This window comes from Mauremys mutica, chromosome 2, assembly GCF_020497125.1.
Source record: "Mauremys mutica isolate MM-2020 ecotype Southern chromosome 2, ASM2049712v1, whole genome shotgun sequence".
Lineage (NCBI taxonomy): Eukaryota > Metazoa > Chordata > Testudines > Geoemydidae > Mauremys > Mauremys mutica.
In genome coordinates this window covers 147,246,430-147,271,533 of record NC_059073.1, presented here as the reverse complement: position 1 = coordinate 147,271,533, position 25,104 = coordinate 147,246,430, and the positions used below count along the sequence as shown (strand labels likewise).

General features: G+C 59.1%; 2 protein-coding genes across 5 annotated transcripts; one reads left to right on the top strand and one right to left on the bottom strand.

Moving 5' to 3' along the window:
• The first annotated feature begins 1,172 nt into the window (after window positions 1-1,172).
• TMEM150A (transmembrane protein 150A) lies at window positions 1,173-20,183 on the top strand. 4 transcript variants are annotated; one of them, XM_045006885.1, is made up of 8 exons: window positions 1,173-1,277; window positions 3,331-3,539; window positions 7,915-7,962; window positions 8,567-8,653; window positions 10,746-10,813; window positions 17,598-17,725; window positions 18,185-18,362; window positions 19,274-20,183. In XM_045006885.1, exons 2-8 carry the CDS (start codon window positions 3,475-3,477, stop codon window positions 19,513-19,515), a joined length of 816 nt encoding a protein of 271 aa, XP_044862820.1. In that variant the 5' UTR covers window positions 1,173-1,277; window positions 3,331-3,474; the 3' UTR covers window positions 19,516-20,183. The 4 variants fall into 4 exon arrangements, with proteins under 4 accessions (XP_044862820.1, XP_044862821.1, XP_044862822.1 ...); XM_045006886.1 differs by lacking the exon at window positions 1,173-1,277 and adding an exon at window positions 1,653-1,769; XM_045006887.1 differs by lacking the exons at window positions 1,173-1,277; window positions 8,567-8,653 and having other exon boundaries at window positions 3,334-3,539.
• Window positions 20,184-21,255: 1,072 nt separating this feature from the next.
• Window positions 21,256-23,351, bottom strand: RNF181 (ring finger protein 181). The gene is made up of 5 exons (XM_045006459.1): window positions 23,212-23,351; window positions 22,977-23,110; window positions 22,513-22,628; window positions 22,204-22,278; window positions 21,256-21,615 (listed from the first exon to the last, which is right to left on the bottom strand). The coding sequence occupies exons 1-5, from the start codon at window positions 23,295-23,297 to the stop codon at window positions 21,556-21,558; spliced, it is 471 nt and encodes a 156-aa protein (XP_044862394.1). The 5' UTR covers window positions 23,298-23,351; the 3' UTR covers window positions 21,256-21,555.
• Between the last annotated feature and the right edge of the window lie 1,753 nt (window positions 23,352-25,104).

The window sequence follows — 25,104 nt, the reverse complement described above, 5'->3', positions numbered from 1 at the left end:
GGAGAGGTGTCACTGCCGGCGTGACCAGAAGATCTCGCCCACACGGAGCTGGTGGAACGGGGCAGCACTGAGGTTGGGTGGGTCATTTCCAGCCTCTCCTGGAGGCGGAAAGCTTCTGGCTAGACATGCCAAACCTACAGAAAAAACACAAAAATTGGGCTTGTTTTTGGCTTAATTGGCTTGTGAGTTGCTTGTTGGCTAGTTTGGAGCTTGTAGCTTGTTGCTTCTTTTGTTTTATTAGCTCCTGGGAAAGGGGGGGGGGCAATCAGGGCAAAGGGGTGCACAGCAGGCCCCAGACTGCACACCGGGGGGATCTAGTCACATGGAGTGTTGGGGTTCTTAGGGATTGGCTTGTTTTGGCCTTGTCTTGATGGGACTAGCTTGATTTTGGGCTTATTGTGAAAGTCCAGGTGCTTATTTACTGCAGGAAAGTTGGCAACTGTGTTCTGGGTTGATCCACTGCCAGGCTGTTTGTCTGGGGATGGTTGGATCCATCGGGGCAGAGGGGAGCCAGCAGCCAGTGGGATGTTAAGGATGGTGCACAATGTGAGCAGGGCACCCCAGAGTGCATGGTGGGGCCGGGGGCACCAGCCCTGTGCAGCCCCCACCCACTCCGTGGTAATATCTGCTCCTCCTTTTCCTCAATCCACGTGGGACACAAACGCTCCCCAAACCCCCCTGGCTGCAGCCCAGGCTCCTGAGCTCAGATCCCCCCAAGGCCTGGACTCAGCCTAGAGCCAGGATTTGGACCCCGAGCTGGGACCCCTAATTCAGGACTTGGACCTGTGGCAGGACCCTTGGCCCTGACCAGGGAACCCCCAGTATTGTGCCCCCCTGACCTGTGCCGAGGACAGGACTCGAACCTGCAACACAGGAATTCCTGAGGGAGGGGGAACTTTGACCCGCTCCCCATCTCAGAGATGGGTCAGTCCAGCCTGATTCAAACGTAAAACCCCGCCCCTTCTCAGGGATCCCTGTCCGTAGTAGAAGCCCCGCCCCGTCCGATAGAGCTCCGCCCCAGCCCCCCTCCCTTCTATTGTGAGGGGGGGCGTGGCCGGGCGTTCGGCCCGTCCCGGCTGTGGTCGCTTCGCGCTGCATGGCGGGAGTTGTAGTCCTGCGCTGGGGTGGCTCGGAAACGACAGCTCCCGTCGGGCCTTGCGCGCCGCGGGTCAGCTGAGCGGGGGCGGGGCCGGCCTGGCCTGGTAAAGGTCCGTGTGGAGCCGGCAGCCGTGGCGCGGTGGGGCCGGGACGGGACGGGAGGCTGCGGCGGGGAGCGGGTAAGAGATCCCCCCCCAGCCCCCCATCGGTGGGAACGCGCTTGGCCCCGCCCCGGATCTGCCCCCCAGAGACCCGGGTCCCTCCACACACCCGGGTCCCCCCCGGCACTTGCCCCCGGGTTTGTGAGCTCGCGAGCAGGGGCGGGGCGGGCTCCCGTCTGTCCGGCCTCGCTCCGGGGGCACTGGGTGGGCGTGGGCGCTGCCCGCCCCTGGATGGAGAAGTCGGGTCCGCCCCCCCCCCCCAGCGCTGGCAGCTCTGCGGGGTCCCTGCTGCACCAGCCCCGGGAACCCGGCAGCGGGGGGCCGGGGCCGGCTTTGCCGGAATGACCCGGGAAACCCGGGGGGATCCAGCGCTGGCGGCGGCCCAGAGGTGCGGGATGAATGAAATGTTGCTGCCCCTGTCCCGAGCCCGGCCCGTAACCCTGCTACTTGGCTGGGACGCGAAGCCTTGGGGTGTGTGGCCCCAGGGGCTGCCAGGACCTGGCTCGTCAGGTAAATCGCCATCCCCTGGTGGCAGCCGATCGGAAAGGGCTGGGCCCTGGAAGCTGAATTCCACTCTCACTGCTAGGCGGGGTCCCTCCAGGCCAGGGGCATTGGGGGGGGGGAGAGTCCTTGTCTCTGCACCCCCTGCGATGGGGAGAGCTATGTTCTCCAGGGCTGCGTAGCCAGACCAAGTCCCACGCAAGGGAGGAGCGAGCAGGGCCGGCTTTAGGCCAATTCCCCCGAATCGGGCCCTGCGCCCAAGAGGGCCCCGCGCCCAGTGGCAGGGCCGCGGGGTGGGGGGAAGTGGCTGAGAATCCCTTCTCTGGCTAGAGGCTCCTTTTTAATTTTTTACTCACCCAGCGGCGCTCCAGGTCTTCGGCAGCACTTCGGCAGCGGGTCCTTCACTCACTCCAGGACTTCGGCAGCACTTCGGCGGCAGGTCCTTCGGTGCCGCTGAAGACCCGGAGCGAGTGAAGGACCAGTCGTCGAAGACTAGGAATGCCACCCGGTGAGTACAAGCCCCACGTGTTTTTTTTAGTCATCCCTGTCGGGGCCCCGTCGAAACTGTTTGAATCGGGCCCCACACTTCCTAAAGCTGGCCCTGGGAGCGAGTGCCAGAAAGTCCGTGTCCTTGAGCCCCTGGACCAGTGCATGGGGAGGGTGCTAAGCAACAGGGCCAGGGATGGCCGCTAAGTTGGGCTCTTGGCTTTGAATCCAGCAGCGTGAGGGAGAAGCGAATGTCCTGCTTCCTTGGCTGGAAGTGCACAAGGATCTGGAAAGAGAAGGGGGGTGTGAAGTACCTGTAGCTTTGAAGTGGGGATGTGGCTTAGTGGCAGGGGGGCTGTGTCAGCGGGAGGGGGGGTGTTGTATCAGAATGTGGCAATGCAGCTGTAGCACGAAGCGGGGGAGCGCACAGGGGAAGGCTGGGCTGGAAGAATCTGCAACTGCCCTATTCCCAAGAGGGTCTCCCTGCCCCGATGGAAGCATGGTCAGGAAGAACTTGCTGTGTGTCCCAGCATTGACACGCATTGTGCCCTGGCTGAAAGGTTAGGGGGGAGTGGGGGAGGGCTTTGTAGTGCTACCAGGGATTTGATGGGAGAGCAGAGGTGGTGTGTGCATTGGCTAGAGCCGGGGGTTGGCCTGGGGACTCCTGGGTCGGTGGGTGGGATGATGGACACCTGCTGTCCAAGGGATGTGGCTGTTAAAGAGGAAAATGGTCCCAACCTGAGCAGGGGCGGCTCTAGGCATTTTGCTGCCCCAATCATGGCAGGCAGGCTGCCTTCAGAGGCTCCCCTGCAGGAGGTCCGCCGAAGTCCCCTGCGCGACCAGTGGACCCTCTGCAAGCGTGCTGCTGAAGGCAGCCTGCCTGCCGCCCTCACGGCGACCGGCAGAGCGCCCCCAGTGGCTTGCCACCCCAAGCATGCGCTTGGCGTGCTGGGGCCTGGAGCTGCCCCTGAACCTGAGGGGCTCCAAGGTAGTGGTGACACCGCCCCCCCCCCCCACTGTGTAACAGTAGGTCTGGCTGCTGTTGGTTGACATCAGCACCTCTCTCTCTCTCTCTCTCTTCCAGGCAGGTGCCTTCTGATGGTTCCGAGTGGAGGCCTTGGGTTGTAGCTGGTGCCCACCCGTCCCCCCTTCTCCCTTCCTTTCCCACCTCATCTCCAAGTCCCCACCCACCCACCCACACACACATGTTCCGTATCTGGACTCACTAATGACAGCCTGGATCATCCTCCCCATTAGCCTGTCCACCTTCTCCATCACCGGGATATGGATCGTGTAAGCAGCCACTTTGCTCTGGTTTGTGTAGTGATGTGGGGAGGGTTGGGCTGGGCTAACCAACGGGGGCTGGGAGCTGGCTAATGAATGGGGTGCTCCAATAGCCATGAGATTGGGTGGCTAGTCCATGGGCTGCTTCCTCTGACAGTCTAAGCCCAAAACCAAGTGACTTTGAATCCAGTGAAGGGCAGGTTCCTGCCTCTCTGTGGGCTAACAGCCCCTCCCTTTAGTAGCCTCCTATGCTATGAACTAATTGTTGCCACCATGTTTTACTTGAGTCTTGGGTTCACTCCAGTTCTGCCCCCTCCTGGTGTAACTGTTTGGTGGCTCTTTGGTGTGTCCCCAGCCCAGCTCAGGCTACAGGGTGGCCGCTGTCTGGGGTGTTGGTGGGGGTCACGGAGTGAGCACTGAGGTTTGCTTTGTGATGGGGTGGGGAAAATAGAAAGGTGGGGTGGGACTGGGAGCATTTACTTTGGGAGGTGCAGATACCACTATTCCAGTGCTGGGGGCACTTCTGTGTCCTCTCTGGGCCCTGCCCCTCTGTGATCAGGGCATCAAACTGGCATAAGCTGTGTGGTGAATCCTCAGTTGCCAGGCTCCATGAGCTGGGAGCCATAGTTACCTGTGGGCCTGGCCAACATCCTGCCACTTACACTTCAGTGCGTTCCCCTTGCTGTAGCCCCTGGGCCTGTGTCTGACACGGGAGCCTGGGGGGAGGGTTAACTGGCTCCCCTTTGCACCTGGTAAATGGTGGTCACTACAGGGTTCAGCGTTCTTGTGTCTGACCCGTGGTGTCTGCTGAGTCTGGCTTCAGGACTGGCCTTACGAGCCCAGAACAGGACTTCCTGCCTGCAGGTTGAGCGGCTCGAGGGCTGCGTTCCAACCCAGGGCAGCAAAGGGTCCACTGACGGCCCCTCCTAAGGGGCGCAGTTCAGTGCTCCCGTGGGTACAGCCTTCTGGCACTTACCCACCCCCTCCCAGTGATGGGGAGCTACCGGCCAGTGTGTTTTCAGGCAGACCTAGATGCTAGTGGAGCTGGGTGGGGTCCCTCTCCTAATCCTCACCAAGGTGGGGCTGGCGTGTCTCCCACAGTCCTCAGCACGGCTGCCTTGACAATGGCTGCCCTTGTCCTCATCTCTGAGAGAGCCCTGGTGTGTCCCGAACTCACCCTGCAGTACCAGGCTCCAGCCACTGGGGGGACCCTTGTCCTCATCCACATGGGCAGAGCCAGGGTCACCCCAAACCATGTTGGGCTGAGTGCCCCTCTGCAGGAGGGGAGCCCCTGGGGGCTGCCGATGCTAGGGGGCAGGATTGAGGGGAGTGGCCTTGCAAAGCTGCCCATGAAACAGATGGGAATTCAGATGCAGAGTGCTAACCTAGGCATAATCCCCTGGATCCAGCTGCTGCCTCACCTGCAGGGCCCCCTGCCCCATGAGGTCTCCACAGAGCCCGCCGGGGCAGGCTGGCCAGCCTGCCGGCCTTCCGGGACCCCATCCCTGCCCCTGGGAGACTCTTGAGCACGCTGGGTGCTTAGAGTAGCCAGCAGTTGTTGCTGATGGCTCCAGCCCTGGCCTGGGACCTCAGCAGTGAAGTGACAGCTTGGTTAACGGCAGGGAGGTGGAAACTCGTTATAGATGGCAACCGGGGGCTTGTGCAGTCACACAGAAGGTAGCTCAGAACCCCCTGTATCTCACCCCTAGCTGCTCCTGGGGTTGGTGAAAGCCCCCCCGCCCCCGACACACACATGCTCTCCCAGAGCCACTGGGGAGTAGGGAGGCTGTGCCAGTTTCAGGGTTGGCTCCAGGCCCCAGCATGCCAAGTGCGTGCTTGGGGCGGCATGCCGCAGGGGGCACTCTGCCAGTCGCCGGGAGGGTGGCAGGCAGGCAGCCTTCGGCAGCAAGACCTGTGGAGGGTCCGCTGGTCCCGCGGCTTTGGTGGACCTCCTGCAGGCATCCCTGCGGGAGGTCCACCGGAGCCGCGGGACTGGCGACCGGCGCAGCGCCCCCCACGGCATGACGCCATGCTTGGGGCGGCAAAATGTCTCGAGCTGCCCCTGGCCAGTTTGGCCCAGTCTGGAGTGGCAGAAGCTCAGAGGGGCGCAGGGGTCGGGGGGGGGGGCCCTGCTAGGGCTCAGCACCAGCTACTCTCTCTGGCTGTAACTGGAGGTGAGGACTCAGGACCCGGCTGGGAAGCAGGGCCTGGTGAGAGCAGGGCGGAGGCAGGGCTCTCAGCCGGGGGGTGCTGGCAGGTGCGGTGTCAGGCCAGGCCATCAAAGTCAACCCCATCTGCTCCCCCAGTATAAGGAGGTATTGGGGAGGGGGCTGTGCTGGGGGCAGCTCTGCACCCGGTGGGGGAGGGGCCAAGGGCGGCTGGAGGTTCCTCAGAGCAGTTTGCCCCTGACTTTGCCTGTCAGGTGACCTCTGACCATACAGGGTCCTGGGCAAGGAGCGCAGGCCTCCGCATGCGCCGGGAATGAGCCGGGCCTGGCTGCCTCGAGCAGCATGGACACAAGACTGAGCCCTTCACCCCTGCAGTGCTGCACGCGCCCTGCTCAGGGAGGGGTGGGGGTAGTGATGGAGTGGGGAAGGGGTCGCAGGCCGGGAGCTCTGCTGCCCCTCCCCTGCCAGCTCCCAGGCCTTTCTCATGCTCTCTTGGGCCAGGCTATCAAACCGTAGTGCCCCAGCCTTGCCAGTGCAGGAGTCCAGGCTCCACAAGGAGTCATGGCAGTGGCATTGCTGTGCCTTCAAACTGCCCCAAATCTTCCCCCCACAGAATAGCTCCTGGCCCACATGCCCACTGGCCTGCCAGCCTGGATCACAGCTCTGAGCTGGTGCCCCCAGACACCAGCCCCTCCCTGCCACCACCACGGTGCTATTTGCTCTAGCGTGATGGGCAGCTGGGGCAGTACCCCCTCACCCAGGGCAACAAATGGGCTGTTCCTTCTGCACCGGGGAGCCGCTCTCTTCCCCCAAGGCGGTTCTGCCCTGGGGTTGGGGGGGCAGGATCTGGGCTGTGAGTGTGGATGTTCTTGGCACAGGCCCTGTGGTGACTGGCTGGAGCCCAGGGAGAATGGCTTGTCCCTGCGCTGGCACCGAAGGCGGCTGTTGAAAGCGTGGCGGGATGAAGGGCACATTCCTTCATGTTGCCCTGGCTGCTGTTTGGCTCGGCTCCCTGGGCTGAGTGTGCATCGCTCCACCAGTGGCCCAGATACCAGGTTCATCCGAGCCGTCGTGCTGCTGGGGGAAGGGGGTCTATGGGGAAAGTTGGGGACCTCTCAAATTGCTTGTAACTTTCCAAAACCCCCCCACTTGGTCTTTCCGAAGGTGACGCCTGGGAGCGGCAGGGGAAGCCGACTCACAATGCTTCCACTTCCCCTCTGCCCCAGCTCACGCATGGCCATGCTCTGAAACGTCCTGGGGCACGTGCCCTGGTATCGGGTGTGCTGCAAAGCCAAGCAGATCCCAATCCCTGTTCTAGTGCTGTTCTGCTCCCCGAAGGGAGGATTTGGGGGGGATGGTCCTGCTGAGCCCAGTGCCCCCCCAGTAACTCCCTTAACCCAGCGGAGATACCACCCATGGCAGGGGCTGCTCCCTGGGCAGCATCAGGCAGCGAGGGGCCGAGCCGTTTGGAGACCTCTGTGCACCCCGTCACCCGCAGGGCAGAAGCCAGTGAGGGAAGATCCCAGCATTTGCAGAGGTTAGGAAAAAATTGTCTCTGTGCCTGTGACCCAAGGCTGCTTGATGGAGACTTACTTGGGGGACAGACTGAGCCCCCGCAGTGCCGTGGCTGGTCGCTCTTCAGAGCAGAGCCCTGCATGCGGTGTTGGCTACGGAGCCCCTGGCTGCCGGCGCTGCAACAAGCACCAAAGAATGGAGCCGTTTGGTTCCCCCAGCACAGCGTGAGCTGAGCGACTCCCTGGGCTGGGCAGGGCACTGGCTTGTGTCCCTCGAGGGGTTTGCAGGGGTGAGAGTGGTGGTGCTAGGGGGCAGAGGTAGCTGGGTATTTGGCCTGCGTGGCCCAATGGGCAGGGCCTGTGTCATGTACCCCCAGGTGGGCTGGGTGAGGGGCTTCCTATGGGTAGTGGGTGTGGATCACACTGCCAGGTCTCAGCCCCAGTGAGCTGGCCTTCCCAGTGCTGTGTCCATTCCCAGCACCACCACCCCCCCCAGGCTCTTCAGGGCACCTGTCTGGAGATGGCACCATTACCCAGGGCTCGGCTATGGACACTGGATGCGCCTCAAGGGGTTCTTAAGTTGGGCTCCCCTGCTCCAGAGGCCAGGGAGGTGAGAAGACTTCTATGAGGCAGGAGGCTGGGTAGGTGCATTAATTTCCCTCACTAGTTCAGGTGTGGTGACCCTCGCTCTGCTCCTCGCAGGTACGCCATGGCAGTGATGAACCACCACGTGTGCCCCGTCGAGAACTGGTGAGCAGCAGCCCCCATGGCTGGCAGTGCGCATGCAGCCCCTGCCAGATGCTGTGGCCCCACCCGCTTCCTTCCTTGCCCTGGCCAATTGTAGTACCTAATCTCTAACCAGTATGGTCAGGCTCTGGGGCTAGCCCCCCTGCTCCAGTCCAGCTCCTTGGCCTGGATCCGGAGTGCTGCCCCTGGGATGGGGGGAACAGGGGGTGCCCAGGAAAGTCCAGAGCACCAGCTGCCTGGCTGTAACCTTCCCCTGCCTGCCTAGTGTGTGGGGCCTGGCGGCAGCCATGTTAAAAAGACCCTATGGTGGGGGAAGCAGTCCCTCTGTGCTGCCAGGGGAGGGTGCCAGGGCTTCTGGGCAGCCTGGAGGAGGTGGGGCCATGTCTCCAGGCCCCCAGGGCAGGGAGAGGAGCCCCTATGGTCTCCCCTGTGTATGGAGGGCACCGTGCCCAGGGGTGGGTAATATGGACTATACCACTGCTCTGGGAAGCGGTAGGGCAGAGGTCAGTTGCTCCTGCCCCCTATGTCTGTTCCTAACTCCCCCTTCCCCCCCATGCTGTTCTGGCCCCTTTCATCCCCCTCCCCCCCACTTACCAATTGGTTTCAGGTCCTACAACGAGTCATGCTCCTCCAGCCCTGCCAAGCATGGCTACCCCAAAAGCTGCTGCACCTTGGAAGATGTGCCTCTGATCAGGTGAGGCTGAAGGGGGGGGGTTGGTGTGAGTGGTACCTGGGGCCCATCGCACTAGGGGCTGTATCCCACCCCGAGGAGCTTACATGAGGCCAGAGGAGCTGCACCCTCTGCCCTAAGTGAGAGAGCGTCACAGCTCCCTCACCCCAGGGCAGCCCCAGCCTCGCTGTCAGGCTCCTCTTGCCGCCCGCTTCTCCCCCTCCATGTATCACTCAGGGCTGGGGGCGGGGTGCTGTGGTGGCTGTTTGCTGGGCTCTCTGGAAGTGCCAGGCACCCAGAGCCCTCTGGCAGCATGTGATGGAGTGAGCCATGGCCAAGCTGCCTGTGTGCAACAGGGAGATGGTGCTGTGGGCCACTCAACCCACAGCTGATCCCACCCTGCTGGGGGCAGCAGTGCAAACCAGCTCACCCCTAAGCTGCAGGGCCAGCGCTTCCACTAGGCAAGCCTAGGCGGTCGCCTAGGGCGGCAGCATTTGGGGGGGTGGCATTTTGGCACCCTTGGTGGAAATTTGGCGGCGGGGGGGAGGGGTCCTTCCACTCTGGGTCTTCGGCAGAAATTCAGTGGCGGGTCCTTCACTCGCTCTGGGACCTGCCGCTGAAGTGCCCCGAAGATGCGGAGCGGAAGGACCCCCGCCACCGAATACTCAGGAAGAGCGCTGCCGCCTAGGGCAGCAAAAACCCTGGCGCTGCTCCTACTGAGCTGTGGCATTGCATCATCCCAAGTCACATGCAGCATGTGTGGCATGGTTGCAGGAGAGTCAAGGAGGGGGATAGGGGAGCAGCACAACTTGTGGGGGCCCAGGGCCTGGCGCAATATGTGCCATGTGTGACAGGTTCCCCCCAGGGTGCCACCTGGGGCTGGGGTACCACTGAGCCTCTGACCCACCAGCCTGGGCTCCCACTCGCACTGTGCTGCTGTGACAAGCTGCAAAGCCCTCCAAGCCTGCACTTCCACCAACATTCACACAGGTGCAGTCACATGCAGGCTCTCTAACCACCAGCGTCTCAGCCTAGGCACCCAGAGCAGTACCGTCCTGCCCTGCTCAAATCTGGCCGGTATATGGGTTTAATACCTGGTCCACTGCTCCCTCAGTGTGAAGAGGACCATGCACACTTGTGGTAACCAAGCTGAGATTTTCCCCAGGCACCTTAGTCAAATGCACACTGGTTTAGATTAAAACTTAAAAGAAGTGTATTAAAATCTATCTTTCTGTAATTAAGTGATTGTAAGTGATCGCAAACAGATCAAGGCAGGTTACCTAGCAAATAAACCAAACCACAAGCTGAGCTTGACGCACTAGATAGCTAGGATATGAATTAGCAAATTCTCACCCTGAGTGATAAACAGGCTGGCAGATTCTTAAGGCACAAGCTGCCTTGGCTTTGCAGCTTGGCTTTCCCAGGCTTTAATACACAGGCTAAAACTCCCTTAACCTGGGACCATCACTTCCCCCGTTCAGTCTTTATTCGTCAGGTGTTTCCAGGTGTGGTGTTGTCAAGAGTGAGGCCCCCTCAGGTTGTCATTGCCCCTCTTTAATATCTCCCCCCCCCCCCCCACTTGCTGGAAAGCTCGTTTGCTGTGACCTGGGTCAGACAGGTCCCATTGTGCAGTGCTGTATCAGAGAGGTTTCTGTTGCACGCAGTTCCTGGGGTAATCCTGGTGCTTGTGCATTTCCTCAGTAAGCCATTAACATTGTTTGGCCTTTTTACTGTTGTAGCTGAAAGGCTGCTTGTGGGTGTTTTCAACCTCATAACATGTTTCCGTAGCCCATACCTAGCCAAACTTCACATACGCTGGTAGCACGTACAGTCCAACGAGATATTACTGTTGAGCAGATCAAGACTTAGATCCCTCACAAGGCACACTTTGTGCAAAACAGAATAATTACATGACAGTGGTGAATATTGGGGTGCCAAGGTGTCACCATGCCCAAGAGGCATGCAAGGGCACAGCTGCCAGGAGCCAGGGAGGTGACCAGCCCAGAGGGGTGCTGGGTGGGGGTCACACCCACCCCCTTTCCATGCCCACCGGGGAAGGCATGTGCTGCTCTGATCATATCCTGGCTTTGCTGACTGCTTTCTCCTTGCTCTGCAGTAAGTGTGGCACGTATCCCCCTGAGAGCTGCCTCTTCAGCCTTATTGGGAACATCGGGGCTTTCATGGGTAAGTGTTGTCAGGGACTCGAACCCCGACAGCGAAGTTCGTTGTCTGACCGCAGAGAGACAGGCAACACCAGCAAGGTCCGATCAAAAGCTCTTTATTGACAAGTGCACGCGTCAGTAAAGAACAGCTCATATCCAAAGAGAACCAGCCAGCCCTCTTACAACTAAGTATAGGTTATATAGACAGTTCCATCGCGTCACAAATTATTCATTTCACACAACCCATATCCCACCCCCCTTTGGTTAGTAACAAACCCTAATAACAAAGCACATCTGTCTGTCTTTATAATGTAAGCAAGTTGTGATGCCCCAGCAACTTTCTTATCAGCATGGTTGCCAAGCACCAGAAACTGGAAGACAGGAGTTAACAACGGACCTAAGACAGAAACAGGGAGTGAATACAGGGAGGCTGGCTCCCTATCAATCCTTCAAACACTCCCCTCTCTTATCTCACTTTTTCCCTGGGCTTTGTGAAACATGCTGCTTCTCAGTATTTTTCCATGCTGGGATTACCCAGAAACCTCTGTTAGCCTGACTTCAGTCAGGTTGGCATAACTGGTTTTGTGCTACATCTTTATTCAGGCCTAACAGTGTCCACCCCGCCTGGCCTGCTGAGGAGCCGCTCTGTGCTGAGGGCCCCTCTCCTGCGACAGCCTTGGCCTGCTGGCCATGTAGCCTGCACCAGGCTCAGCCTCCCTGCTGTGGGGATGGATCTGGGGCTGCATTTGCTGATCTGGCTCTGTAGAGGGGACCCTGTGCTGTTCTGTCCCCAGCGCTGCCTCTGCATTGGACTGGGGCCCAACCTCCACTCTGGGCAGGCAGCAGATCCCCACCGGGGCACAGAGCAGGCTGCTCCCTGCCCAGGGTGGCTCAGTGGTGGTTGGAAGGTTTTCTTTGCAACAGAAGTGCTGGAAACTGTTTTAAAATGTTATGCTTGTGGGATATGCTGAGGACATTGTCATGGACTCACAGGTCATGCCCACTCTGAGCCTTAGCACATCTGTCTCTTGCCATGGGCCACCTCAGGGAGTCCACTCACTCTGGACCCTCGGGGCCTCCACTCCCAGAGGGAATAATGCAACCTTGTTCTCTAGACCGGAGTGACTCTCAGCCAGCGTAACACAGGAGGGTTTATTGAGCATCTGAACACAGCACAGGAAACTCTCAGGGCCTCAGGCCTGGCCTCCCTCAGCACAGCACATCCCAGTCTCCCCTGCATCCAGGTGGGCCCTGCCTGCTCCCCCTCTCCAGCCCAGAGCCTTCCCCCCCCCCCTGCTTTCCAGCTGGGCATCTGAGATCACTGGCCCCAGGCCCCGCCTCTGTCCATTGTCCTCTTTCCAGGTAAACAGGGTCGCCTGGGCCTCCTTGCCTCTCTTTACAGCCCATTGCCTCACCAGGATCCTCTCTTTACAGCCCATTGTCCTCCCAATGGCCAGAACCAGCTGTGACTCCTGAGCTGGGCCTCCCCGTCACCAGTCAGTGGGGTCTCCATTCTCCAGGCCATTGGCTGGGGTGCCAAGTTCCATTGCCGGCCCTCTGTAACAACAAACTCCCTCTCCCCTCACCTTGTTAAACCATTAACACCTGGGGACACTGAATCCCACTCCCTCTGCATGAAAACCATTGGGGAAAAAAGAAACCCCCCCTCCACTTCATCACAGGATCCCCTGGCCCAGGGAGTAGGTCTGTCACTGCCAATCCTGTGGCCTCAGGAGCTGCTGTGGCTCAGAGCCCTCACCCCCGTAGCCAGCCCATAAGTGTAAAGGTCTTACCCTGGCTTCCGTGGGCTTGGCTATGCCTTTCATGGTGACCCCAACTGCCCTGCAGGTTCCCCTGGCCTCCCCCAAGTTCTTAACTACCAGACATTTTCCCCTCTGGTTTGTCACCCCCTGAGGTGTGAACCCAGCTCCCCAGTCACTGGGGGGGACACTCCATGTAGGTTGCACACTAGCGAGCTGGTGGAGGTGAAAATAAGCAATTGATTTAATAGACCCCCCCCAGACTGAGATGAGATAGCAAGGGACTGAACAGCTTCCCCTGGCACAATCAACATCTGCAGGCTTTCCACTGGCTCCCCCCATGCCCCTGCCACAGGATCCAGTGCTCAGGCAGCCCCTCGAGTTCTAGGGCCTTCCATTGGGGGAGGGTGGGGGGTTTCCCCGTCAGTCACTATCAATACACACAATGGGGGTATGATGGGTTCCCTGTGGGGTGCTGTGATGGTGCTGCCTGTAGGAGCCAACTGAGGTCACTCAGTTAGGGTGAACTGCAAACAAAATGGGGCAGACCAACCCCAGAAGCTGGTGGTTATTCCAATACTTAGATTTATCAAGCTAGCACAAAACAGCTTCTGTAGTACCTCACTGGTTACTTAAAAGTCTAAACAACGCATTTCCCTTAAAGTGCCCAGCCTCAGGCCTCTGTCCAGACACGCATGTCAGATATGATGATGATGCCTAAAAATCTTCTCATCATATAAAAGAAAAGGTTCTTCCAATCCCCAAGGATCAGCCACATACCCAAGTCCAATTACAACTTAGATCTTACCCAAAATACACACTATTAGCCAATTCTTATTAACTAAGCTAAAATTTATTAAAAGAGAGAGTGTGTTGGTTAAAAGATCAATATACAGACAGACTTGAATTCAGTTCTTGAGGTTTAGATACATAGTAGAGGTGAGCTTGTAGTTGCTAAAAATCCTTTTAGAAATAGTCCCGAGGTTATAGTCCAATGTCCATATTCAGGGTGACTCCAGTCAGTGACTGGGGATCTCAATCCTTATGGCTTAAGGTTTCCCCCTCTTGAAACCCAAAGCAGACCTGAGATCAAGTAGGATCATGTGCCAGGCTTCTTATACATTTCCAACAGCCTTTCGGCCTGAGAAAACAATAGGCTTAACTCCTTCTCCCAAACAGCCTGGCAATTAGTACAGGGTAATTTATCCATTAAACAGTTCAGATACAGGTTACCACAATCTTCAAAGAGACACATAGACAATAATACTATTTCACTCAAGTATCTTCCTATATGTTAATATTCCTTTTTTGATCTTTGAATCAAAGCTATAGTGATAGACAAGACTTGTTTGCTCATATCACAAGACCTGAACAAACATCTACCCTTGATCTCTAACAATGGAGACTTGCATTTCAAAGCTCTATTCATTTACAGATCTTCCTAACCAGTTCTTAAGGTTCACCCATGGGTCAGGTCAGTCGGGGAGTTAATTAACTCTTTCTGGCCCTGTCATCTTTCACAGAGATATTAGATCAGACTCATAACATCACAGGTGCCATCTGGAACTGGGGTACCCCTGACTCACCAGCCTGGGCTCCCTTTACCTAGTACTGCTGTGACCAGCCGGTGAAGCCCTCTCCCAGGCTCCAGGAAACATACTGGTAGAGACACACCCAGCTGCTGAACATCTGGAAAAGGGGGTAAACAGTGAAGTGGTGAAATTTGCAGATGATACAGAACTACTCAAGATCGTTAAGTCCAAAGCAGCCTGAGAAGAGCTACTACAGAATCTTGCAAAACTGGGTGACTGGGCAACAAAATGGCAGATGAAATTCAATGTTGATAAATGCAAAGTAAGGGACATTGGAAAACATAATCCCAACTATACATATAAAATGATGGGGTCTAAATTAGCTATTACCACTCAAGAAAGAGATCTTGGAGTCCATGGGTGGCGGGTAGCGGAGGCATGGGAAGGTGTTGCCTTCCCAAACAGCCTGATGTCCCCAGCCCATGCTCCACCCCCATGCCCCCCCCTGCCTGCTGTTCCTTGCGGCAGGCAGGCTTGGGCCCGGGCCCACCCCAGCTGAGCTGTCTGCCCACCCAGTGCTGGGGCCAGCAGCTCTGCCAGGAGGTGCCTTCACAGGCAGGGGGGTGTGCCGGCTAGGGGTCGGGCCCAGCAGCATGGTGCTCCGAGTGGGGGCTGGGTTCTGGTGGGCACAGAAGGGGCAGGGCTGGGGGGGGCTAGCCTCCCCCAAGCCAGGGGTTTACCCACCACCCATGTTGGAATCATTGCAGATAGTTCTCTGAAAACATCACTCAATGTGCAGTGGCAGTCAGAAAAGCTAACAATGTTGGGAATCATTAAGAGAGGGACAGATAATAAGACAGAAAATATCATATTGCCTTTGTATAAATCCATGGTACACCGACATCTTAAATACTGTGTGCAGGTTGCCCCATCTCAAAGATATATTGGAATTGGAAAAGGTTCAGAAAAGGGCAACAAAAATGATTAGGGGTATGGAGCGGCTTCCATAGGAGGAGAGATTAATAAGACTGGGACTTTTCAGCTTGGAAAAGAGATGGCTAAGGGGGGGGCGGATATGATAGAGATCTATAAAATCATGACTGGTGTGAAGAAAGTAAATAAGGACGTGCTATTTACTCCTCATAACACAAGAACTAGGGGTCACCAAATGAAAATAGGCATCAGATTTAAAACAAATAAAAGGAAGTATTTTTTTCACACAGAGCACAGTCAACCTGTGGAACTCCTTGCCAGAGGATGTTGTCAAGGCCAAGACTATAACGGGGTTCAAAAAAGAACTAGATAAGTTAATGGAGGATAGGTCCATCAATGGCTATTAGCCAAGATGGGCAGGGATGGTGGCCTTACCCTCTGTTTACCAGAAGCTGGGAATGGGCGACAGGGGATGGATCACTTGATGATTCCCTGTTCTGTTCATTCCCTCTGGGGCACCTGGCATAGGCCCCAGTCAGAAGCCAGGACACTGGGCTAGATGGACATTTGGTCTGACCCAGTCTGGCTGCTGTTATGTTCATACATATGCTGTGATCAGCTCTGCAGGGGGAGACTACAGCTAAGGAACTGCCCAGCTGCTCAAGTATACACCCCCCCTCGAGAGTGTAAACCCCAAATTATACCATCTTGCATGGCACAGAGACCTGTACAGTGTAAGCTCATGAAATCGCCCTCTCCCTTAATGCAGAGAAGGATATGCCACAGCTTTCTGCCCCAAGTTAGGACTCCCCCACAGTGGTTTTAGATAAAGCAAAAACAAGTTTATTAACTACAAAAGATAGATTTTAAGTGAGTATAAGGGATAGCAAACAGAGCAAAGCACATGACCTAGCAAACAAACAAAACATGCAAACTAAGCTTAATCTACTAAAGAGACTGGATATGAGTAGCACCTTCTCACCCCAGGTGATGGTTCAAGCAGGCTGCAGAGATTCTTAAGGGGCCAGCTGCACTTGCATACAGCTTAAAAGCCCCTCTAGCCTGTGTCCAGCACTTCCCCCAGTTCAGTCTTTGTTCCTCGGGTGTTTCCAAGAGTCTCGGGGGAAGTCAGTGAAGAACCCTGATGATGTCACTCCCCTGCCTTAAATAGCTTTTGCATATGGTGGGAACCCTTTGTCCCCAAGCTTGGTTCCCATGCCTTTCAGTGGGAAAACACTGGTATTCCAAGATGGAGTCCAGCCCAGGTGACCTATCCCTGTAGTGCCGCAGCAGCCATTGCTCAGAGGCCATTTGTAGCATCCTCAGGAAGACCCTCAGGTGGGGAATAAGCTCCTTCTAAGGCCTATTGTTCTCCCTAATGATTCATTCATTTGAATGGGCCCTTCCCAGCCAGCCATCTAGACGAGTGATTTTCAAACTGCAGGTCCCGACCCGGTACTGTTAAAAGTCCCGTCAGTGGTGCTGCCTGGCTAAGACAGGCTAGTCCCTACCTGTTCTGACACCGAGCTGTGCCCCGGAAGCGGCCAGTAGCGGGTCCAGCTCCTAGGTGGGGGGGAGCCACAGGGCTTTGCCTGCTGCCCCCGCCCCAAGCACTGGCTCTGCACTCCCGGCCGATGGGAGCTGGGGGGGAGGTGGTGCCTGTGGGCGAGACCTGTATGGAGCCGCTTGTGCACCTCTGCCTAGGAGCTGGACCTGCTGCTGGCCGCTTCCAAGGTGCAGCGCGGTCCGCAGTGCCAGGACAGGCAGGAAGCCTGCCTTAGCACCCCTGCTGCACCACTGACCTGACGCTGCCCAAGGTAGCCCTGTGCCCCAATCCCCTGTCTAGCCCTGAGCCCCCCACAACCTGGAGCCCCTTCCTGCACCCCAAACCCCTCATCCATGGCCCCACCCCAGAGCCTGCACCCCCAGCCCAGGGCCATCTCCTGCACCCCAACCCCTTGCCCCAGCCCTGAGCCCCTCCCACACTCTAAACCCCTCATCCCCAGCTCTGTTGGGTCACGGGCATCAACAATTTTCTTTAACTGGGTGCCCAGAAAAAAAAGTTTGAAAACCACTGCCCTAGTAGGCATTCCCCAAGTGTAAACACATTTGTAATACAGATACAGTGTCAATATCTTGCACTTCAGATACAGAAATGATCCATGCACACAAGTAAGATAATCATATTCAGTAAAGCAGAACCTTTCCAATGACCCCCCACATGCCTTGTCTGGTATACGATCAATCAGAATTGGGCCAGAATGATCCTCGCTCTGAAGAATAAGGGGTGCAGTGTCCCAGGAGCGATCCCCAGGTGCCTCATTCCAGTGGTGTTAATGGCCCTCTGGTCTGTGAGGGCTCGTTGCTGTGGCTGGGTTTGTGAGCACAGCTGGCTTGGGGGCACCTCCCCCAGCTGGCTACAAGGTGAAGCTGATCTAGCCCCACACACATCACATCAGAGCCACAGCCCAGCCATGCAGCTGGAGGGCGGGGCGCCCCATGGCTCCTGGTGTGGCTGGGGTCCTCTGGGTGTGGGAGGAGGTAGCCCCCCAAGCCCTGCTAACAGCCTGTCTCTCGGCAGTGGTGCTGATCTGCTTCCTGCGCTACGGGCAGCTGATTGAGCAGAGCCACCGCTCCTGGGTCAACACAACGGCGCTTGTCGCGGGCTGCACCAACGCTGCCGGCCTCGTCGTGGTTGGCAACTTCCAGGTGGGCTGGGCAGGAGCCGCTCTGCTTGGGCCAGCACCCGTCAGGGGCCAGGCTCTTCTCCTGCCCTGGCACCCTCAGCCTCTCCTCCCATGGGTGCCACGTGCCCCCTGTCCCCCGTCCCCTAAGCTGGCTGTGATGTCCCTTTGCTGGGGGGACGCTGCTGCCTGTCTGGCCATGGGGGAAGGAGGGGGCAGATGCTAGCTCCCCAGACCGGAAGGGCTGGGTGAGAAGAGGGCTTGGCAGCTGTGGAGCAGGGCATGTCTGGGGCATACGGGGTGATAGGGAAGCAGCACAGCATGGGAGGAGCTACTGGGGTGCAGAACAAGCAAGCCTGGGATGGGGGGGTTGTGCAGGTCCCCCATGGTGTGAGACCAGCCAGGCTGAACTGGGAGGGGGGAAGGTGAGGGCCTGAGAGGCAGGAATGGCCCAGGCTCACTGCTGTCCCTCCCTGTGCCCCAGGTGGACAACGCCAAGTCCCTGCACTACATCGGAGCGGGCATTGCCTTCCCGGCCGGGCTGCTCTTCGTCTGCCTCCAGTGCATCCTCACCTACCACACTGCCGTCAGCGCCCTGGACGGCTGGATGGCGCACCTCCGCGTCTCGCTCACCGGCGTGGCCTTAATCGCCCTCGTCCTCAGTATCCTTCCAGGGTTCCCTCGCCGCCCAGCAGGCACGGAGCACTAACCCCCACTCAACATCCATGAACATTACCTAGGTAACGGCGGGGCTGTGTCCTGCAGGCCGCCCCAGGGAGCCTGCTGCTGGTCTGAGCTAACAGAGCGGCCCCAGGTTTGATCCCTGGGCCCGATGTCCCCCCGTGGCCTCAGAGAGCAGGGTAGTTCCCAGGGCTGGAGCAGAACATCAGGCTCTCCCTGCTGCAGGGTAGGGGCATCACCTGCTGAAGGGGCTATGAACTGGCAGCCCCTCTCTGTGCCCCAAACGGGACGGCCTAGCACAGACACTGGGAAGGGCTGGGGCATATGGTGCCCTCTACAGCTCTGCCTGGCTGACCTCCCTGGTGCCAGGGTGCCCCCAGCATGCCAGGGGCTGGCCCTCTCCTGCTGTACTGATACATGGCAGGGTCCCCTGCCCCAGGCCTCACCTGTACCCACAGCTTCTAGCACTAGTGATCAGGGGTTGTGCGTGCCACCCTGCAGGCAGCACAGGGTTAAAGATACCCATTTGCCTGGGGCTAGAGCCACATCACCCTTCCCATGGGCACCTCCTGCAGACAGGCTGGGGGGGGGGGTGAGCTCGCCAGGTGTGGGGGCAGGGAAGGCTCATAAGGGTCATGCCAGGTGTGAGCTGACCCAGGGGGCTTCTGGCATGCCTCCCCTCCCCCTGCAGTGGGGGGATGGGGGCGGTGCCTGCAGTCAGTCCTCAGGGGGAGGGGAATGAGGGAAGCTGGTGACCCTTCCCCCCATGGCTGGAGGGGGAGGAGAGGCACACGGGACTCCAAGTCAGTGTGCAGGGTGGGGAGTGGGGTCTGTGACTCCACCCTCTGCTGAGGCCACACCCAGTGGGTGCCTTTCCTTAGCCAGCCCCTAGGCGGTGTCTTCTTCATCCATGAGAGCCCCCTGCTGCAGCACCTGGCAGCCGTCTGCGAGTGGGTCTTCGTCATCGACATGCTGGTCTTCTACGGCACCTTCGCCTACGACTTTGGGGCTGTCTCCACCGACACTCTGGTGACAGCGCTGCAGCGGGCCAGCAGCCGGGGCTGCAAGTCGCCCGGTGGCAGCAGCACCTCCACCCACCTCAACTGCACCCCTGAGAGCATCGCCATGATCTGAGCAGGGGCTCCCCTCCCTCCCCCTTTGATTTTGTACCAAAAAACATTTTTTAAAGAAAACACAGTATTGGGGCTGCCCCCCACAGCAGGGCTGAGCCCAGCAGCCCTCCCTGCTGGCCAGCCTAGCTGCTGCATCAATGGCCAAAGGGCGCCCTGGAGTGGGGCCACCAGCCTTCTCCTACCCGGGCTGGCTCCCGCAGGAACCTCACCCCTTCTGCAGATCAGACCCCTGCCGGCAGCGGCTGCTCAGGGAAAGGAGATCGGAGCTGGCTGCAGGGCGCGACTGCTCATGCTGCTCTGCTGGGGGCTTTCCTACCCCCGTCGGGGCAGCCTCTCCTGGGCAGGAGCCCTCTGCACATGTTCCCTTGCTCAAGCCCCTACCCCATTCAGAAAGGATTTGGGGTAACCCCACCGCAAAGTGGGGGGGGACGCACAGGGCTGTCCGATGGTGTCTGACCTTTGGAGGGAGGGTCTTTTCTCCCCCACCCATTAACCCCTCTCCTTCCTCTCCCCGTCCTGGGGGAGGTCTTGGCAGTGGGATGGTGGATGACGTGGCAGGGGGCAAAGAGCCTCGATCCCCATCCTTCTGAGCCGGTTTCTTTGGGTAAACTGGATTGGTATTTTTAGTACTTTTTATATCTCGAAGGTGTATAAAGAGACTTGTATGGAGCAGAGTGTGCTGCCTGGTCACTGGAGAAGCTTCCTGCGGAGGAGCCCTGTTTACCTGCCTGGAGTTGGCAGGGCTGTGCTGCTCACTGGGCCAGCCTTGAGAACGGCCAGCCAGGGCCTGGTTCCCCCCTTGCTCATGACACGTTGGGGCCCCTGTGGCAGGTGGCTATCCCCTGGAGGCCATGGGAGCTGCCCCACATGCCTCAGGAGCAAGCCCTCTCCTTGTGTAAGTGGGGAGGGGGGGGATCTGCTACAGCTGGCTGGTTACTGAGCTGGGCCAGAGCGGGGGGGCACCCACCAGCTTTTCATCCTTCATGGCTATGCCCTCCCTGCCTCCCTCAGCTGGGCATCCATTGCTGGGGAGCATAACCCCACTGGAGGCCAGGATTCTCCCAATGCCCCCCAGCTGGGTGCTCCTGCTTGGGGGTGAGCAGAGAGTCCTGGGCCATACCAGGGACAACGTTATCCAAATCCCTTTTCCATCGGGGGGGGGGGGGGAAACCTGAATCCAAGAGAGGGTCCCCTGGGCCCAGCTGGGCTCCAGCTCCCCGTAACTGGGTAGGGGTGTCAAATCAGCAGCCCCCCTTAAACACAGATTATGGGGAAACAGCCCTAATCCCCTGGCCCTCCCAGCCCCAGCTGTTCTGAGTCCGGTGCTGGTAGGGAGCAGGGAACACGGGCTGATCAGCAAAGGAGGAGCCCCATTCACTTCAGGGGACATCCCACCGCCACCCCTCTCCTGGCACCAGCAACATGCTGTGATCTCCCTCTGAACAGCAGGGAGGGCCTGCCCCAGCCTGGCCTGCTATTGCCCCACCACGGGGAGCTAGAGCCAGGGGCCCTGGGACAGCAGTTGGGGAAGGAGTTCAGCCCGCAGGCATGTTCCAGGCAGCCAGCTGGCTGTGGGGACTCTTGCAGGGTCCAGCACCCACCTGCATGGGAATGAAAGACAGACCCACCCTCCTGGCCTTCCCCTCCCAATTCCCTGGCTCCCCCGCAGAGATGGTTCCATACCCCAATCCCTCACCCCTCTGAAACCACACCCCCAGCGACGCCCCATAAACACTCTGGGTCAGAGAAAAACAGCTTTAATCAGCCTGGAGAGATGGCTGGATGGGAGGGTGGAGTCAGTTACTCCTGCCCCTGTGGTGATCCCACAGCGAAGTGGGGGAGACGCCCAGGGCTGTTCCATGGGGATGCTGGGGCTGGTCAGCAAAGGAAGGGCCCTGTCCATGTCAGGACACCCCCTGTGGACCCAGCTCTGGAATGTACCCATCCTGATGGGTCACCCCCACCGACCCTGAGAGCCCCCCACCCAGAAAGGGCATCCAGTGCCCCAGGCAGGCAGGGGCCAAGGTGGGGCCCCCCCCAGTCACGTGTACATGGCCCCATGCAGGTACTCCAGCCGGTGCTCACGCTGCTGCCTCCGCACCTGAAACATACCAGGGCAGGCAGTGGTAAAGGCGAGCATCACCCGCCCCACCTAACACATCGCCCCCACCTAGCACGGGCAGCAGGAGGCGCCGGTACCCACCACGTTTCCCTCCCACGCTGGGCAGTCTGCTGGGGCCCACAGCCAGACAGGGTGCTAAGTATTGGGCTTTAGCAGCACGTCACTGCGATTACCATCACGCTTCGGGCCTGACCCCCACACCATCATCCGGTGCAGCCAGACGAAGCCCTGGGCTGCCACCTCCAGCCTCTTCCCCAGGCATTGGGTGCTCTGTGACAAACATACCCACAGCCGGCCAGGCAGGCTCAGCTCTGGGCTGGAAGGGCAGGGGGGTCTGTGGGTCAGCAAGGAGGGGCACTGGCAGAACTACCAGGGATGGGGAAAACTGGCACTGCTCCACCCGAATTACACTCCAGCCCAGCAGGCCCTGAATTCTCCCCCCTTCCTGGGCTCAGCGTTCAATTTTCTAATGCTTTGCTCCCCGGCCACTCCCGCCCCCTGCAGCAGGACCCCACACTGCCCATCCCTGGCTCCCTGCGGGGGGCTGCGTGGTAACAAGCACCCCACCTTGTCTTTCTTGTACTCTTCGTACTCCTGGTCGTCCGTGGGCAGCTCGTGGCGGCACAGGGGGCAGGAGTTGGTCTGGGGGAGAGAAGAGAAATCTCGCTGATGCATCGTCCCCTCGCCCACCCTGGCACCTGCAGCCCCAGACCTTTCGGGCATCTCCTTGGCGCTGCCAATTCAGCAGAGGGTCACCTCCCATTGTTTCTGCTTTCAGTGGCCTGGCTACAGCCGGCAGCTCGAAAGGGGCCAGCCCCAGCCAGGGGAGGGGAAGCACAGCTGGCCCTGCAGGCTTGTGAAAGGAGTGGCACCTACCTTCCCCAGCCAGGGCAGGATGCAGCCCGAGTGGAAGAGATGCTCACAGGGCATCTTCCTGGCCCCCTCATCCTCCTCGAACTCCAGCAGGCACACGGGGCATTTCAGCCCTTTGTCTGGGCAGCAGCACCGGGCGGCAGGCAGGGGAGAGAGAAAAGCATCAGGCTCATCCAGCCCACTCCCGGACCCGACGCCCCAGGACCCCGTGAAAACGGGCACCAGGCCATCGTCCTGAGCGCCACGATCCAGCACTGACCCACCCCGCGGGAAGGGAAGCAGAGACCCCGAGTGCAGGCGCAGCAAAGCGTTTCTGTCAGTCGGACACCTGGGTCCAATCCTTGGTCTCATTCGGTGGCGAGGGGGCACACGGCACCCCTCGGGGGGGGGGCTGGGCACCAGCAGAGCCCCCGAGCTGCCCAGGCCCTTCCGGAGCCCTGACCGGGGGGGGGGATGGCCTCCCTCACCTGCCTGGGCCGGCGTCACCTGCACCGTGGGGAGGCTCAGCACGGCCCGGCGCGCGGCCGGCGGGGGCAGCCGCTGATCCCAGTCGGTGAAGTCCACGGAGCCCAGGTCGATCTGCTGCCCATTGAACAGGGTCCTGCGGGGGGGAGAGGCCGGTCAGGGGCGGGGCCAGGCTCCTGCGCGCGGGCGGCCCGGGGGGGCGCGTTCCCTGACCCCCCTCCCGGGCCCCGCCCTCACCGCGCGAGCTCCAGCAGCACGTTCTCCCGCGCGCGCTCCGCGGGCTCGCCGGGCTCGCAGTTGTGCTCCTCGAAGTACGAAGCCATCGGGGCCAGTGACTCTCGGCCCGGCCCGGCCCGGCCCCGGCCCGGCCCAATGGCCTCGCGAGACGGGCCGCGCCAGCCAATCCCCGCGGCCGGGGGCGGGGCTGGATGGGGAAGTACCAGGGGAGCTAATCGCCGGTTGGCCGGACGCGAGGCACGGGGACGCAGCCAGGAGCCAATCAGGACGCGCCGTGCGGAGAAGGGCGGTGACTCGTGCGGGACTGTCTGAGCCCCGGCCCGGACTGAGCGGGGGGCGGAGCTGGGAGGGCACCGCCCTGGGGGGGCTCACAGCTGGGGAGGGAGGCGCTGCTCTGAGAGCGCAGGCGCACACATCCTGCGAGGGTGCTGCCCTGGGGACGCTCACAGGCGGGGGGGGAGGTGCTGCCCTGGGGGGACACAGCTGGGGGGTGGAGGGGGACGAGGCACTGCTTTGGGGGAGCTCACAGCCGGGGGTGGGGTCATTCAGGATAATTTTCTTCACTGTTATCAGGGACTCGGGAAACAGATCCTGCTATTGATGATGCAGAATGCCCCTCCCCCCACTCCATCCTTCCAGAACAGGTTATAACCATGGTGGGAATCATCCCCCCTGGGCCCAGTAAGACCAACTGGATCGAATTTCTGCTCAGCAATGAGTGATGCCCATTCCTCCTAAAGAGAGACCGGTGAGGGTGTTGCCCGCAGAACCGTTGAGCTACCAGGAAGCTCCGGAGATCAGCCATGAGCTTTTAGAGACATTTGCCTCTAGGTCACTGATTCCAGTCCAGCCCAGGGTGGGAATGTCTGGCAGGGTTTTGATGGCCCTGGAGTTGGTGGGTCTCAGCCCAGTTCTTAGCAGACAGGTGCCCACATCCCAAACACTACCCATTGTGCTGAGCACTGTAGGTTATTTATGAGGTGTATTACAGTAATGCCCAGGGACCCCAGTTCTGGACCAGGACCCATCATGCTACGTATATTACGGTAGCACCTAGGAGCCTCCCTCATGGAGCAAGACCCCATTTTGCTGGGCGCTGTACAGACCCAGAGCCAACAGACGGGCCTTGCTCATAGGTGCTGGGGATGCAGGGTTTAGTTTGGTTCACTGGTTCTCAGCACCCCCACTACACAAATTGTTCTGCTCCAAAGAGTTAACAATCTACATACGAGATGTGACAACATTAGGAGACGGACCAGGAAACCACAAGTGGCTATTGTAAAAGCAGCAAAGAATCCTGTGGCACCTTATAGACTAACAGACGTTTGGGAGCATGAGCTTACGTGGGTGAATACCCACTTCGTCGGATGCAAGTGGCTATTGCCGCTCAGCCATGGGCTCAGCACACCCCCAACGTAACTGCTGTCGAGTTTGTTATAGGCATGATGGCAAAGGAGTGTGCTGACCTGTGCTCCGAGCACACCTTCACTGCAAGCATCTGGGTCTGACCCTAAGAACATTAGAGTGGCCAGACTGGGTCAGACCAAAGGGCCATCTAGCCCAGTGCCCTGTCTGCTGACAGTGGCCAATGGCAGGTGCCCCAGAGGGAATGAAGAGAACAGGGAATCATCAAGTGATCCATCCCCTGTTGCTCATTCCCAGCTTCTGGCAAACAGAGGGTAGGGACACCATCCCTGCTCATCCTGGCTAATAGCCATTGATGGATCTAGCCTCCATGAACTCATCTAGTTCTTTATTGAACCATTACAGTTACGGGCACAAAGGATGTGGTGTGTGTCTCAGCTTAACCTGGAGATTCAATTTGACTCCAGGGTGGTGGGGAGTTGGGGGAACAATGGGAAGGGATCGGGCGCCCCCTGGGCACAGATTGCT